This window comes from Notolepis coatsorum, assembly GCF_963971535.1.
Source record: "Notolepis coatsorum genome assembly, chromosome: 2".
In the NCBI taxonomy this organism is placed as follows: Eukaryota; Metazoa; Chordata; class Actinopteri; order Aulopiformes; family Paralepididae; genus Notolepis; species Notolepis coatsorum.
This window is the reverse complement of record NC_140166.1, coordinates 214,496,928-214,515,197: the sequence shown is the minus strand read 5'-3', so window position 1 is coordinate 214,515,197 and position 18,270 is coordinate 214,496,928. Positions and strand designations below refer to the sequence as shown.

The 18,270-nt window shown below is 43.5% G+C and overlaps 1 protein-coding gene across 1 annotated transcript; it reads left to right on the top strand.

Moving 5' to 3' along the window:
• Positions 1-5,382: 5,382 nt before the first annotated feature.
• LOC311223746 (uncharacterized protein) lies at positions 5,383-17,428 on the top strand (the record flags this gene model as incomplete). Its single annotated transcript, XM_084308518.1, has 2 exons — positions 5,383-7,009; positions 15,083-17,428. The coding sequence occupies 2 exons, from the start codon at positions 5,383-5,385 to the stop codon at positions 16,741-16,743; spliced, it is 3,288 nt and encodes a 1,095-aa protein (XP_084164644.1). The 3' UTR covers positions 16,744-17,428.
• Between the last annotated feature and the right edge of the window lie 842 nt (positions 17,429-18,270).

Genomic DNA, 18,270 nt, shown 5'->3' with positions numbered 1-18,270 from the left:
TGTGGAGTAGCTGGCACGTTGTTGATGACAGCTGCGATGTAGCACTCCACATCGGAGTGTGTGTCTTTCTGGTTCTCTGTGTGTCTCAGGGGGCTCCTTGACAGTGTGTCTGCCACTACAAGGGTCTTCCCAGGCGCATACTCTGCCACTGGCTTGAAGCGCATGAGCCGCATGAGAAGTCTCTGGCACCTTAATGGGACGTTGTCCAAATCCTTGCTGTTCATTAGTGGGACCAGGGGCTTGTGGTCAGTCACTAGCTTGAAACTCTCAAGGCCGTAGAGGTATTTCTCGAACCTCTCACAGGCCCAGACACTCGCCAAACACTCTTTTTCGATTTGCGCGTACCTAGTTTCCGCGTCAGTCAGCCTCCTGGAGCAGTACGCGACTGGCTTCCAGTCTTCTCCATGGAGCTGCAGCAGCACCGCACCGATCCCGTAGCTGCTTGCGTCAGCCGAGACTGCAGTGGGTCTGTTGACGTCGTAGAAGGTTAACACCGGCGATGTCATCGGGAGCTCTTTCAACTTCTCAAAAGCTGTTCGTTGTGCTGGGCCCCAGGTCCAGACTGTTTTGGACCGGAGCAACTCGTACAGTGGCTGGCCCACTGTGGACAGGTTTGGCACGTATTTCCCCAGATAGTTCACCATGCCGAGGACTCGTTTGAGCTCGTGCACGTTCTCGGGCGCGGCGAGCTCCCGGATGGCCAGCACTTTTGCTGGATCTGGCCGCACGCCCGAGGCATCGACCACCTGCCCCAGGAAATGGATCTGCTTCTGCCTGAGCACGCACTTGTCCTTGTTGAGCTTGAGCCCAGCAGACTCGACTCTCTCCAGGACCTTCTGGAGGCAGAGGTCATGTTCTTCCGCATCCTTCCCGTACACTATGATGTCGTCCATATAGACGGCGACGCCTTGCAGGCCTTCGAGTGTCTCTGTCATCTTCCTTTGGAATATCTCCGGCGCGCTTGTTATTCCAAATGGTAGGCGCCGGAAACAGTACCTGCCGAATGGAGTGATAAAGGTGGTCAGCCGGGCGCTCTCGCTGTGCAGAGGTATCTGGAAGAACCCTGAGGCTGCATTGAGGCTGGAGAACATTGTTGCTCCACTCAGCTTGGCTGTGATCTCTTCCGCTGTAGGTAGGATGAATCTCTCTCTCTTGACCTGTACATTTAGCTTCTTAAGATCAACACATACACGCGCCTTCCCAGTCTTTTTTAGCACCGGCACCATGGGGGCACACCAGTCCGTTGGCTCGGTTACCACCTCTATGATGCCGTTCTCCTCCATGCGGCGAAGCTCCTCCCTGACCTTGGGCATGAGTGGTATTGGGACTCTGCGTGCTGTGTGCACCGCGTATGGAATGGCGTCATCCTTGAGCCTAATCCTTACCGGCTCTGTCTTTAGTGTGCCATGGTCTCCAAAGGCACCGTGGACCTCCTCGATCCGTTTCACGAGGCCCATCTCTGCTGCTGTGGACCGGCTGAGTAAGTTGTTGACAGACTTCCCTCTGATGACAAACACTGGGAATGAGTATGATTTGTCCTTGTATGCAGTGTTGACTTGAAATTGTCCTTGACAATCTAATTTACCCCCTGGGCTGCTCAGTGATACGCTGGTCTGGCTTAGTTCCCTCTCTGGGATAAGCATATTAAAAGTCTCCTCGCACATAACACTAGCATCTGCCCCAGTATCAATCTTGAACTGCACTGGTGTTGCACCAATGAGGAGCTGCACTGTCCACTGCTCATTACCAGTGTTTGCATTCACTGATCCCAAGAAGTATTCACTCTGTTCATCTGTCTCTGTTACTTCACTCACCGCTTTGGATTTGCACTGACTATGCCAGTGCCCAGTCCTGTTGCATTTATTGCAAGTTGAATTTCGTGCGGGGCACCACTCTGGATCCTTGTGCGGCCGCACTTCCCTCCGTGTTCCGCGCCTTTTCCTCCTCCCTTGGCATAGCTCCTCCCTTGCCATCTGGGGTTTTCTCTCCGCGCTCCCCGTACCTCTTGTATGGCCGCGGCGGCTCCCGTAGTCTCCCCCTGTGCACTGACTTGCATGTTAACCGTCTCTGACTGGCGTACAGACTGTATAGTTTGCGCTAAGGTGAGGTCTGACATTATTTGCAATTTACGAGACTGTTCTTTATCCTGAATCCCCACTACGATCCGGTCTCGGATGTTTTCATCCCTACACCGACCAAAATCACAGTGTTCTGATAGGTCGTAGAGAGCTCTGATAAATGTCTCTGCCAGCTCTCCCGCCCGCTGCACTCTCTGATGAAACACGGCACGCTCATGAATCACGTTCCGTCTAGGGAAGAAATAGCCATCAAACTTCCCCAACACTATCCTGTAGTCGTTCTCGTCGGCATCATCATCAAACGTGAACGATTTGAAAATATTTTCAGCTTCACTCCCCATTGCGTATATCAACGCAGAAACCTGTACATCACCAGGCTTCTTGGTGAGCTCCGTAGCTGTTCGATATCTTTCAAAACGCCTCCTCCAGTCTGTCCACTCCGTTGGTTTATCAAAAGAAAAACGTTCTGGTGGGTTAAACTTCGCCATGATTCACTCTCTTAGTAGACGAAAATACCCCACTTCTGACACCATGTAATAAACACGGAATGTCCAGTCAGGTATCTTTGTGGAGGTAATACTTTATATAACGTTGTCGAGCATATACACAAGCGAGCCACATTCAGTCAGTACGTAAGTCGGTCTAGTGTCGTAAAACCCCCGTGTTACCATGGTGACGTACGGCAGGTTACCGTAATGACTCTAATACTCTGACATAGTTTAAAGCTAAACTATACGTTTTTCTCTCTTGTTAGAAGAGGGATAACTTCTTCAGTTAGATTTGATTTGATCTTTATTTATCTCGAACATTTTCAACCATAAACACACATTTGTAATAACAAAAACTAAATAAAAATTGAATTAAATACAAATACATTTAAATATGTCTTCCTATGGAAGGAATAATCAACATAGCTCAAGACAAATGGTTTTGTTTGAGAAGGGACAGAAAGAAGCAAAATCATATTAATATGTAATAAGTTATCTATCAATACATAGTTAACTAACGGAATAGATAGTTAACTAAACAAAGTATCAGAATGTTTATAGAAATTCCTGTGGCCTGCGGGCCATCCTCTCCTCAGTCACGACTCACAAGAGCACTCGCAAATTATGCTGCATGCATGCATATCATTGTCAAACGGTGCACGTCTCGAGTCGTGCCACTGTCGGTCGCTTGGTTGACAGTGGCACGCACGAAACCACTGCACAAGACCTGTGAAAATATCAGAATGTTTCATAAAAATTCCCGCGGTGGCCATACTCTCAGTGCACGTCTCATGACAGCTGTCGGTGGCTATACCGGTCATCAACACCGTAATGACCAAACGACCAGGATATTCTTCATAGCATTAACACATTTATTGACCCAGAAATTTTGTAGTTTGACATAGGGGTGGACGGTATAAACGGTATGAATTTGCGCTACGGTATGGATTTTGACTATACCTTGTAACCGGTAGAGCAGCTTTAAAATAGCAATGACGTCATGTAACCACAGCCAGGGCGCGACTATTTCACTCGTATTTGCCCCTAAAAATAGATAGAATTAGTCATAATAGATGTGCGAACTGGAAAAAGTTATTTAGGAGCACAGACGCTTCACGCAGTGGGCGTGTCAACGCGCAATTGTCATTTCATAATACACAGAAGCAAACTAGCTCTTCCACCCTGCGTTTGAAGGCTGTGTGACAACTTCTCTCGCAAGTCGCGCAGTTTCTATGTGTAATGTAAACTCTGCGACGAGTCCAATGGTCTAACATGCTTTGCATCCTCGCCATTCTGGAATGCCCAAGTCGCGCTAAAACCTTATGTAATGTTAACTGTCGATGTACTAGCCTCAGCAAGCTAAGGTTAGCTGGCTCCACTATAGCAGCCTGTCGATGTACTAGCCTCAGCAAGCTAACGTTAGCTGGCTCCACTAGCAGTCTGTCGATGTACTAGCCTCAGCAAGCTAACGTTAGCTCCACTCTAGCAGCCTCCTCCCTCCCTCTCTCTCTCTCTGCTAACAATCCTGATTCGATTCTTGAACCTATTTAATTAAAAAGGAAGATATTGGATGGACATTAGCTATAGTATAGCTCAGCAGCTGTAACAGAATAACAGTGTTTTACCCCTTCAGAAGCATTTATATAGACATTTTAAGATAAGTTAATATACCGTGATATATACCGTTACCGTCTATGCTTCAGATATACATTTTTGACCATACCGTCCAGCCCTAGTTTGACACCAAAATTGATCTTCTATGTTCAACATTCTAACAACAAACCCTAACCCAATGTTCGACACATTTGTACCACATGCACAAACCTGCTTGATTATTGCCCCAAATAGCATGCAAGTTGGACACAGTGGGTATGTCTGGAAAGAAGAGGCTTGTGGGTACCTATAAAACCAATGTTCACTCTGATATATTCATGTGAACAGCCAAGGGACCTTTTGAAAGATGGGCATGGCAGTTTTTTCTAGGTCGAACATTTTACATAATTTTGAATCATTGCCTATTAAAACCCCCCTTCCCAACAGTTGGGCTTAATGAAAATGGTACCAATGGAAAGCTTGGCTTCTCTAGTTTGCAGGGATACCAATACCTTTGTGTTCGCTCAAATATTGAGCGCGCTATGGACCAAGATATTTATTAATGGGCAGAACCTTGATTTTACATGGCGGCGATCTTGAAATCCATCATGATGACGTGGCCCCTACCCCAAAATGAAAGCTATGGTGATGGGGAACACGTGGAAAAAATGTGGTGCTTTTGTCCGGTGCGTCCACATTTTTTTGCTAAGCCACCGCACTAGTAAGACTATATAATAAGTTAGTGTCTCGGAAAACGCAAAGCCCTGATTCAGGACGTAAACAAGCAAAATGAGAGCTTCCGATTGGTCATTTGCTTTATTTCCCATGAAACCAGTCACGTCACTCTACTGTGATTGGACCGTTGGCTTGAGTGCAATGTGGGACTTGTAGTTTTTTAACGATTCTCAGCGGAGAAATAAAAAAAAAAGGACGACTGAGGCTGTAATCTGCACTCGCACACCATGCACGTAATTGATTTTTCAGGTTCGCACACACATATTTTTAGGGGCATATGCGAGCAATATGGTCGCACTGTAGAGCCCTGACTGTAATGTAGCTATGAAACCAACTGCAAATCCAACGCTATATCTAGTCTATTTAAAAGATGATAATGGTTAACTGTATCAAATGTATGACATTTTAAATTAAGATTTAATTATGTTGAATTTACAGTTACTTTAAATTGAAAATTAATGAAGAAATGTATTTATTATTTAACAGACATGGCCTCATCCAGCTATCTCTTTTCTGAAGAACAGTTCCTGTGCTCCATCTGTCTGGATGTCTTCACAGAGCCGGTCTCCATCCAGTGTGGACACACCTTCTGCAAGACCTGCATCACCAAGTACTGGGATAACAATGAACTGTACCAGTGTCCAATGTGTAAAAATACTTTTGATAAGAGACCAGATATCTTTGTCAATATTGTCCTATCAGAGATGGCACCTCGGTTCAGGAAGACCGTTCAAGAGAGAAGCCCAGACCAGCAACCTGCCAGACCAGGAGAGGTGACCTGTGGCATCTGCACTGGGAAGAAGATCAAGGCCATGAAGTCCTGCCTGGTGTGTCAGACTTCTTACTGTGAGATCCACCTGGAGCCTCATCAGAGAGTTGCAGCCTTGAAGAAACACAAGCTGATCAACCCTGTGGAGAACCTGGAGGACAGGATGTGTAAGAAGCACGAGAGACCGCTGGAGCTGTTCTGTAGGACTGACCAGGCCTGTGTGTGTCAGTTCTGCACTGAGACAGAGCACAAAACCCACGACACTGTCCCTCTAGAGAAAGAATACAGAGAGAGGAAGGATGAGATGAGGACACAAGAGGCAGATGTTCATCAGATGATCCAGGAGCGTGTGCAGAAGATCCAACAGATCAAACACTCGGTGGACCTCAGCAAGAATGAGGCAAAGAGAGAGATAGCAGACAGTGTCGAGGTCTTCACTGCTCTGGTGGCCTCCGTTGAGAGAAGTCAGGCTGAGCTCATTGAGGTGATTGAGGGGAGGCAGAAAGCAGCAGAGAAACAGGCTGAAGGCTTCATCAAGGAGCTGGAGCAGGAAATCACTGAGCTAAAGAAGAGAAGAACTGAGCTGGAGCAGCTCTCACACACTGAAGACCACCTCCACCTCCTCCACAGCTTCCCATCTCTCTCCACCCCTCCACCCACCAAGGACTGGTCTGAGGTCAGTGTCCACAGTGATGTGAGTGTGGAGATAATGAGAACTGTGGCTCGGCTGGAGAAGACTCTCAGTGAAGAGATGGAGAAGCTGCCTGACGTCAAGCTGAAGAGGATCCAGCGGTATGCAGTGGATGTGACTCTGGACCCCGACACAGCACATCCTAACCTCATCCTCTCTGATGATGGGAAAGAAGTAAAATGCGGTGTTACACGGAAAGACCTTCCTGACAACCCAGAGAGATTTGACGAGACATGCATTGTCCTGGGAAAGCAAAGCTTCTCCTCTGGGAGATTCTACTATGAGGTTCAGGTTAAAGGGAACCCTGAGTGGAATTTAGGAGTGGCCAGAGAGTCCATCAACAGGAAAGGACATATCATGCTGGGCCCTATAAATGGATACTGGACTATAATTCTGAGGAATGGTGATAAATATATAGCTGCTGGAAAGGAAGCCCTGTCCCTGAGAGAGGAACCACAGGTGATCGGGGTGTTTGTAGATTATGAGGAGGGTCAGGTCTCCTTTTATGATGTGGAAGCCAGGGCTCATATCTATTCTTACACTGGCTGCACCTTCACCGATAAACTCTACCCATTGTTTAGCCCTTGCGTGAGTTCTGCCTTTGAAAATAGTACTCCTCTAATAATCTGCCCTCTTAACCTCTTTAGCCCGAGCGGTCCGTCGGTGGACCGCAAATGACATCACGTCATAAATCCATATCTACAGACTGTATGAATTAATGTTGCATTTTTCTTTCAAATGTAGCCAGGAGTAAAGACCCTAACCCTGTCAAAACAGCAGTCATAGTGTATATTTTCAGCAATAGGTTAACCTCTTTAGCCCGAGCGGTCCGTCGGCGGACCGCATATGACATCACATCATAAATCAATGTCTACCGAGTGTATGAATCAAAGTAGCGTTTTTTTTTTACTTATCTAAGAGTAAACACCCTAATCATGTCACAACAGCAGTCATAGTGTATATTTTCAGCAATACGTTTGTTTACCAATAAGTGTTATTAGTGAGATTTTAGTTCATGGAATGTGTTAATAATTTTGTAGACATTTGAGCAGAGGGCATCCAGAGCTCTCAATGAGCATTGACATTTCGAAAAACTACATTTCCTAGCAATTTCCAGCTTCCTGCAAGCAAATTACTTCCTGATTATTAGTTTTTATTTCTCTAGATTATATACTACAAAACTGAACGTTATTGGCATAGATTGGAGCACAGTTAGGTTGTCTACCTTCTGTGAACATTTAGCAACCATCCGTGTTGAAATCCGATAAAAAATGGCGGACCTGTTGCAAGAATAAAAAGCTGACTGTATTTACAGTAGATTTCGTTCACGGTTCTTGCTGCACGCCTGGTGATACTAAATCCAAATTGAACTCTGCCATTTGGAAGAGTAGATTTGGCCCGATCCATAGATGTGCAACTTGGCTATAATAAGGTAATTTATAGGCCTGATATTCTATAATAATATTGAATGTGTCCGGATGGCAGAATTCAGTACTGTATCTACAAAACCTTCTGTTTAATCATCTTCCCTTTATTAATTTGCTTAGATATTTTGTACATGTGATCTCAAGAAGGTCCTGAACAAGCTCAGTATCAGTGTTTCATGTCTGGTCATTTTTAGCATGGTATTATTCACCGTCAAAAATGCAAAGAAAAATCATAATTTATATTCTCCTTTTGTTTCATCACAATTTACTCAAGCCTAGTAACAGACACAGTATTTCTGACACTGATTACATTCCCTGAGATCCATAGATGCCCGTAGATACCAATGTGGACAATAAAACAACAATGACAATCACAGCAGACATTATACATACATCTGTAATGGGGAAGTGCAGAGAACGTGGGAATACAATAAATCAACAAGGACCGAGTCTAACGAGTGCAAGATTAATTGAATGGGGTTGGGCACCGAGAACCGGTTCTGGAACCGGAAGTAATATATTTGCATTTCGATTCTTAATTTCGATTCTTTTTTTACTTTGTTAATTAATACCCTAGTTACAGTACAGCAACCAAATTAAACTGTATCAAGTCAACTGACAATGTGAATAGTATGAAAAAGATTAAAGATTTAAAAAAAAATATATATATATATCTCCTGCGAAATAAGCTGTGACCTGTTTTGACCTGCACCTCAAAGAATCGGAATCGAGAATAGTTTAGAACAGGAATCGAAATGGAGAATCGGAACCGGAACCGGAATCGTTCAAATCCAAACGATGCCCAACCGAAGGAGTTTTTAAAACTGTAACGACTACCAGAGGGCAACAGCTCAAACTCCCCATAGAGTGGGAGAGGGGTCACCCACTATCTTCCTAGCTTTCTTCCTAAGCACTTTGTTGTGGATTTACTGTAGTTCAGCTGTTAGCTATATGCATTATGTTATGTTACGTTACGCACGACGTTGGAGATGATTGTGGGGGTGGAGACTAATAAAGCTCAGTGGGTTTTTGCAGTAGAACCAAACGTGTCTGTCCGTCTCTTACTACAAGTACTTTTCAGTCAAATGTCCTCTGTTTATATAGATGTTGTGCTTCAGGATGGGAACTTCTTTTGTAGCAGATTTTATTTGTCAAGCTTGGGAGAAGAGGCAGAACACTGTTTAACCCTTTCACTACCACACAACCAAAGGGTTAAGGCTGAGCTGTAATCTGTATTTATGTAATCCTTATTTAGTTAATGAAATGTAATAAAACACTGCAACAGTATTTTTGGTGTCTTATAAACCCATGAGGGTTGGGCACTTTGTAATCAATCAATCTACATAATATAGATCTGGTTTTGTCTCAGCAAATAATAGTGGTTTTGAATAGTTGTCCTGGAATAATCAAACTATGTGAAATAGCTAAGAATACTTAACTGTACACAACTTTATGCCCACACATTTGTTCATACACGCCTAATTGAACAGTTAACTAAATGGATGTTGATACATAATAATGTTGTTGCAATGCACAAGTCCCAGTACAGAGTATGACAGCGCCTATTAATATGGACGGTTGACATTCAATTCATTATTCAATGTGCATTCTGCATCCATTCAGCTTCCAGTCTGCTTCAGAGGTAATTATGTGATGGATCACGGTTTATGTGGGTTTTTATTTAGTTATTTTTGGTTTTCTCTGGTGAACTGTCAATCACCAGACACCAGTTAAAGGCACTGCACACCAGACACTAATCAAGCCCACACACCTGCCATGTCGCATGGGAATTAAGTAGGCTTGGTTGACTGTGTTCGGATGCTTGTCCATTTCATGTTTTCCCTCAATAGGCGACGCATACGATCTGCCGTGGCAGACACGATTAGGGTGAATCCATAATATCCCTCATTCTGGGATATAATAACATTTTACACATCCAAATGAAGTATTTGTGGCAAATAAAGTACAGTATGTGGCATAAAGTGAAGATACAGTTTGTGTGTGAGAGAGAATGTGTGTCATCCTTTGATCATTTGTTGGTTTAGAGCCAATAGCATACAACTGCAGTGCCGCAGCCCCATACATAGGAAGGACCTGTACTGTGCGCTGGGGGCCTGTACTGTGCGGTGCACTACTGCGCATGTGAGAAACAAAGTAAAGTAATTCTAATCTAGTCTAAGGGTTAAGTTTAGGCCCTCATCCAGAAGAGGTTAAGCTTAGAGTAACAGTCAGGACTGGTAATCCAATTGATATTCAGTTTAAGATAACAGTAGCAGTACTGTCTATCTGTATGTCATGTATGTATGTCATATGCTACTATTCACCATTTACATGCTCCCCCTCGGTCAGATTATACGTCACCACGGACTCAACTTCCACTGTTATGCTGATGATACTCAGCTCTACATCAGCACCTCACCATCCTCCCAGCTCCCCCCACAGTCTGTAGTCAACTGCCTCCACGCTATAAAAACCTGGATGGCAACCAAATTACTTAAACTCAACAGCAAAAAGACAGAGCTCATGGTTGTGGCCCCCAAGGCACTGCTCGGGAAGGTTGGAGATCTCCTCCTCCACGTTGACGGCTGTTCCATCTCCCCGTCTCTCGAAGTCCGTAACCTGGGCGTCACCCTTGACTCCACACTTTCATTTCACTCCCACATCAAATCTGTCACCAAGTCTGCCTTCTACCACCTCAGGAACATCTCCCGTCTCCGACCCTCACTCTCAGACTCTGTGGCGGAGACCCTGATCCACTCATTTGTCACCTCCCGGTTGGACTATTGTAATGGAGTCCTGTTCGGGGTACCCAGCAAAGCCCTGGACAGGCTCCAGTATGTCCAGAACTCAGCTGCCAGGGTTCTCACTCACACCAAGCCCTGGCAGCACATCACCCCCACCCTCATCCATCTCCACTGGCTTCCAGTCAGGTTCCGCATCACCTTCAAACTCCTGCTCCTCACCTACAAATCCCTCCATGCCCTCGCCCCCCGGTACCTGTCTGATCTCCTCCACCAGTACACTCCATCCCGGAACCTACGATCCTCTGATCTAGGTCTCGTCTCCATCCCTCGCACCAGGTTACGGACTTTTGGGGACAGAGCCTTCAGCGTGGCGTCCCCTACCCTCTGGAACTCTCTCCCCCCCCGAAATCCGCAACGCCCCAACCCTGGACACCTTCAAATCCGCTCTAAAAACACACCTCTTCACCAAGGCTTTCCCCATCAGTTAGTTTTAGATTAAATTAGGTCCATTATCCCCTACTTTCCCTCATCCCCTCTTCCCCCTCCCCCCCTACTTTCCTTGCCCTATTTTTTGTCCTGATTGTAAAGCGACCTTGGGTTCTATGAAAGGCGCTATATAAATTTGATTTATTATTATTATTATTATGATGAATTAACACTTTGATCGCCATGGTTAAATTCATAATTTACCATCCCTCGCCAGCTCTATTTGTCTATGGAGAAGTTCCCCTTCTTTGCAGGGCTATAACTTTTTTAATTCTATTGCTACATTGCCATTATTATGGCCCATTCAATGTCCTATATGTATTGTTCAGGGTGTAGCAACGTTAAACTTTTTCATTCACATATTCATACTAAAATATGGTCTAAAGTATGAGTATGTTTTTATCGTTTTCTGCAGCTTTCTTCAGAACGTGATTTATAGCCCCAAATGCATTATATTGATGATGAAATACAGTTTGGTAGCGATCGGCGCGAGATGAAAAATTTCAACTGGAGGTACTTCTAGAATGATCTACGTATGATCTGATGATGACCGGATGGGCGGGGGATCGTTTATAATTCCGTGGGCAGCGTTAGATGATTCATCCAGAGTGGGTCATATGTTCATCATAGCAGTTTATATGGAATAGGTTAGAAAATAACGCTGAATCTTACCGTATGTTCCTCACGCCGTTGGACGATCAGCGTGGAGTAGACCGTTTTCGATTATGGGATGTTGATCCTGATGAACCATTTCCAGGTTGTATAATACTATATACGTCCAAATAACGTTGTTTATTGAGTTAGGGCGAGCGATTGATCATCCAGTGTGTTGAGATGGAGTCCGGCTACCGATCGCGAGTGCCCGGAGCACATATGGATGGGCACTTCCTGTTTGGCGCGCCCCTCCCTCTTGGCCGATCTGCCACCAGATGGCGCTCTCGAACCGTTAGACAGTTGAGTGGAGCTCACCAGTACATCTCAGGGCTCCAGAAAGGAAATATGATTTCGATGACAGATTTTTGAAATATTGACATCAAAGACGAGTTACGGCGTCTTCGGCGGAATGAGCATGGCGGGGAATGACGAGTTACGCCGTTTTCGGCGGTTAAAGTGTTAAAAATGGGGGACCCTGATGTAAACAAGACGAAAGTCTTTCTCTGGTCTACATCTCCTTAACAATTGTATGTATTGAACTGTACTGTACACATTCTGCAATCTGTTAATAAAGTTTTCAATCAATCAATCAATAACAATTCTAGTCTATAGACAATTGGTTGCATTGAATGCTTTATTTGGTTACTCCTAATCCAATTGATATTCAGTTTAAGACAACAATATTTTGGACATTAGGTCCTATTTTCCGTATGTTACTTTATGTTTCTAGTGTCCTATATTATAATTTACTTTGTTTCTCGCATGCGCAGTAGTGCACCGCACAGTATAGACCCCCAACGCACAGTACAGAGTACAGACCATAGATATATATAGAACACTAGATAGCTTGCCCGCGCTGCCGGCCAATGGAGAGCGACGTCACTGAACCGCTGCCATCTTGCTCCAGTTAGCCTTGAGTGAGAGTGAGTGAGCTGCACAGACAAAAATACTCATAACTCGCTGAAATATTGACGGATTTACAAACGGTTTGGTTTATTACAAGCATTATTAACGTGGCTATGATTCAAGCAGTTTGTAAAAAGAAAATCTTTAAATTATTTTTTTATAAGTATGCAGTATCATAACTACATCTTTGATGTTTATAGCAAACCAACCCGTTTGTAAATCCGTCAATATTTCAGCGAGTTATGAGTATTTTTGTCTGTGCAGCTCACTCACTCTCACTCAAGGCTAACTGGAGCAAGATGGCGGCGGTTCAGTGACGCTGGTGACTCCGCCTTAAGCTATCTAGTGTTCTATAGATATCTATGGTACAGACCACCAACGCAAAGTACAGGCCCCTCCCCTCCTATGTATGGGGTTGCGTCACTGCAGATATTATACCCTACTCTTTAGAGCAGAAAATGGGAGAAGAGGTTCATGTGAAGGGTTAAGTTACACGTCACCAAAAGAGGGAGGAGCCTTCTAGGTTTCATTGTTTAGAAAGTGAAAGTAAACTGACTCGCTAGTCTACATTGAACATTGTATGAACAGAAACAAGTTACCTCTAGCCTTGTGAACTGAAGACACTAAAGGAACCGCAGGTGAGTTAATATGAATCTTCAGCAATGAATAATATTTACTATTCACTCAGCAGTGGCTATTTCTGCTGACTATCGTGGTCTGGAGGTACAGTTCTCGTTTGGTTACATGTTGGTCCCTGTTTGATTGAATGAATGAATGAATGAAAACTTTATTTAACAGATTGCAGAATGGGTACAATACAGTACGGCTCAATACACACAATTGTTAAGGGGATGCAGACCAGAGAAAGACGTTTGTCTTGTTTACATCAGGGTCCCCCATTTTCAATTCATATTGACATTTATGACATACACAACATACATGACATTTATGGCATAGGGACATACAGGTATTTAGTACTTATACATTTGTGACATAAACGGTATTCAAATATACAGTACTGTTACCCATAGATCCGAGGCCCTTTCGTGACTGTGATGCACCGAGTGAATACTTGTAGAGAAGCGTTTTGATAGAGAAAAGCGAGACATACTTAATTGTAGGAATTTTACATGGTTGGACAAGGGACTGTGTAATAATGTATAATATATCAAATCTATATATACGAATCTAATAAATCTGAGAGCAGAATGAAGGACTGTGCCTAGAGGTCTCATTCAGAGTGGAAGGAGCAGCATGTCTATAAACCACGTGACGTCTCCATAATCCAAGATAGATAGACTTCCCTCTTTCTGCTAATCATAGAGAAGCTGGTTCTATTCCTGTACAAGAATTATCATCAAGCCAGATGCCATGATATTTGTATTCTGTAACTTGTTCGATGACAAACCCATTCATATCCGATATATGCAAATCATTGTAAACAATATCTCTAGCCCTAGAGGACATTATTAATTTTGTTTTGTTTGCATCAAGTACAAGCTTAATGCCAACAAGCACATCTTGCAGAACATTAAATGAGAGTTGCAGGTTATCATTGGCTAGTCGTACAGAGGGAGCAATACAATAAACAATAGTGTCATCTGCATAAAGATGAACTTGACATCCATTCAAAGATGAGACTATCATTAATATAAATGGTACAGGATTTATTTAAATTTACATTTACATTTAGTCATTTAGCTGACGCTTTTATCCAAAGCGACTTACAAGTTCTGTATGACAAGTCATCAGGAAGGGCACAACTCTATCAGCTGAGTAACAATGTTCATCAAAGTGTTGAGTGCTACAGTGTAGGCTAGTTTATTAGGACAAGTGCATGACAGTAAGGTTAGTTAGGGTTAGATTGATTGATTTTTTATTTATTTTTTAATCCCTGCAGGACTTTTGTAATGGGTAAGAATTCTGATTGGGCTTTCCCAGTTTTAGGTTTACTTTATTTGATCAAGGGGGACAGTGTACATTAATAAAACATTTTACAAATGTAAATGCACCCAATTTTAGTCAAAAGGCTAATTTCCATTGGCAGTCCCCCTGCCAGAAGGTACAGGCTAAAATCCTGTGTGGAAAAAAGGGTTAGCAATAAAAACAGAATAAATCAAGATAAATAACATTAGAATAAAAACACAACAAAAGCACAGACATACGATAGGGATACAGGTCACAATACAGTCATGGACACAAGGACAGAGCACATCATGACATATTAAGAGACCCAGACATAAACAGACGCACCATATCCACACACACACATACACACACAGACCCCTCAGTGTTGACAATGCAGTGTTTTCACATACTAGTCTCTTTGACAAATACTGTACTGTAGCTATGAAACCAACTGCAAATCCAACGCTATATCTAGTCTATTTAAAAGATTATAATGGTTAACTGTATCAAATGTATGACATTTTAAATTAAGATTTAATTATGTTGAATTTACAGTTACTTTAAATTGAAAATTAATGAAGAAATGTATTTATTATTTAACAGACATGGCCTCATCCAGCTATCTCTTTTCTGAAGAACAGTTCCTGTGCTCCATCTGTCTGGATGTCTTCACCGAGCCGGTCTCCATCCAGTGTGGACACACCTTCTGCAAGACCTGCATCACCAAGTACTGGGATAACAATGAACTGTACCAGTGTCCAATGTGTAAAAATACTTTTGATAAGAGACCAGATATCTTTGTCAATATTGTCCTATCAGAGATGGCACCTCAGTTCAGGAAGACCGTTCAAGAGAGAAGCCCAGACCAGCAACCTGCCAGACCAGGAGAGGTGACCTGTGACATCTGCACTGGGAAGAAGATCAATGCCATGAAGTCCTGCCTGGTGTGTCAGACTTCTTACTGTGAGATCCACCTGGAGCCTCATCAGAGAGTTGCAGCCTTGAAGAAACACAAGCTGATCAACCCTGTGGAGAACCTGGAGGACAGGATGTGTAAGAAGCACGAGAGACCGCTGGAGCTGTTCTGTAGGACTGACCAGGCCTGTGTGTGTCAGTTCTGCACTGAGACAGACCACAAAACCCACGACACTGTCCCTCTAGAGAAAGAATACAGAGAGAGGAAGGATGAGATGAGGACACAAGAGGCAGATGTTCATCAGATGATCCAGGAGCGTGTGCAGAAGATCCAACAGATCAAACACTCAGTGGACCTCAGCAAGAACGAGGCAAAGAGAGAGATAGCAGACAGTGTCGAGGTCTTCACTGCTCTGGTGGCCTCCGTTGAGAGAAGTCAGGCTGAGCTCATTGAGGTGATTGAGGGGAGGCAGAAAGCAGCAGAGAAACAGGCTGAAGGCTTCATCAAGGAGCTGGAGCAGGAAATCACTGAGCTAAAGAAGAGAAGCACTGAGCTGGAGCAGCTCTCACACACTGAAGACCACCTCCACCTCCTCCACAGCTTCCCATCTCTCTCCACCCCTCCACCCACCAAGGACTGGTCTGAGGTCAGTGTCCACAGTGATGTGAGTGTGGAGATAATGAGGAGAACTGTGGCTCGGCTGGAGAAGACTCTCAGTGAAGAGATGGAGAAGCTGCCTGAAGTCAAGCTGAAGAGGATCCAGCGGTATGCAGTGGATGTGACTCTGGACCCTGACACAGCACATCCTAACCTCATCCTCTCTGGTGATAGGAAAGAAGTAACATGCAGTGTTACACGGAAAGACCTTCCTGACAACCCAGAGAGATTTGACGAGACAGGCATTGTCCTGGGAAAGCAAAGCTTCTCCTCTGGGAGATTCTACTATGAGGTTCAGGTTAAAGAGAACCCCCAGTGGGATTTAGGAGTGGCCAGAGAGTCCATCAACAGGAAAGGAGGCATCACGCTGGGCCCTAGAAATGGATACTGGACTATAATTCTGAGGAATGGTGATAAATATATAACTGCTGGAAAGGAAGCCCTGTCCCTGAGAGAGAAACCACAGGTGATCGGGGTGTTTGTAGATTATGAGGAGGGTCAGGTCTCCTTTTATGATGTGGAAGCCAGGGCTCATATCTATTCTTACACTGGCTGCACCTTCACAGATAAACTCTACCCATTTTTTAGCCCTTGCGTGAGTTCTGCTTTTGAAAATAGTACTCCTCCTCCTCTAATAATCTGCCCTCTTAACCTCTTTAGCCCGAGCGGTCCGTCGGTGGAACGCAAATGACATCACGTCATAAATCCATATCTACAGACTGTATGAATTAATGTTGCATTTTTCTTTCAAATGTAGCCAGGAGTAAAGACCCTAACCCTGTCAAAACAGCAGTCATAGTGTATATTTTCAGCAATAGGTTAACCTCTTTAGCCCGAGCGGTCCGTCGGCGGACCGCATATGACATCACATCATAAATCAATATCTACCGAGTGTATGAATCAAAGTAGCGTTTTTTTCTTTTTTTTTTACTTATCTAAGAGTAAACACCCTAATCATGTCACAACAGCAGTCATAGTGTATATTTTCAGCAATACGTTTGTTTACCAATAGGTTAAAGTGTTATTAGTGAGATTTTAGTTCATGGAATGTGTTAATAATTTTGTAGACATTTGAGCAGAGGGCATCCAGAGCTCTCAATGAGCATTGACATTTCGAAAAACTACATTTCCTAGCAATTTCCAGCTTCCTGCAAGCAAATTACTTCCTGATTATTAGTTTTTATTTCTCTAGATTATATACTACAAAACTGAACGTTATTGGCATAGATTGGAGCACAGTTAGGTTGTCTACCTTCTGTGAACATTTAGCAACCATCCGTGTTGAAATCCGATTCAAAATGGCGGACCTGTTGCAAGAATAAAAAGCTGACTGTATTTACAGTAGATTTCGTTCACGGTTCTTGCTGCACGCCTGGTGATACTAAATCCAAATTGAACTCTGCCATTTGGAAGAGTAGATTTGGCCCGATCCATAGATGTGCAACTTGGCTATAATAAGGTAATTTATAGGCCTGATATTCTATAATAATATTGAATGTGTCCGGATGGCAGAATTCAGTACTGTATCTACAAAACCTTCTGTTTAATCATCTTCCCTTTATTAATTTGCTTAGATATTTTGTACACGTGATCTCAAGAAGGTCCTGAACAAGCTCAGTATCAGTGTTTCATGTCTGGTCATTTTTAGCATGGTATATTCACATTCGTCAAAAAATGCAAAGAAAAATCATAATTTATATTATATTCTCCTTTGTTTCATCACAATTTACTCAAGCCCAGTAACAGACACAGTATTTCTGACACCGATTACATTCCCTGAGATCCATAGATGCCCGTAGATACCAATGTGGACAATAAAACAACAATTACAATCACAGCAGACATTATACATACATCTGTAATGGGGAAGTGCAGAGAACGTGGGAATACAATAAATCAACAAGGACCGAGTCTAACCAGTGCAAGATTAATTGAATGGGGTTGGGCACCGAGAACCGGTTCTAATAGGAACCGGTTCCTAACTTCCGGTTCTGGAACCTTTGTTAATTAATACCCTAGTTACAGTACAGCAACCAAATTAAACTGTATCAAGTCAACTGACAATGTGAATAGTATGAAAAAGATTAAAGATTTTTCAAAAAAATAAATATATATCTCCTGCGAAATAAGCTGTGACCTGTTTTGACCTGCACCTCAAAGAATCGGAATCGAGAATAGTTTAGAACAGGAATCGAAATGGAGAATCGGAATCGGAACC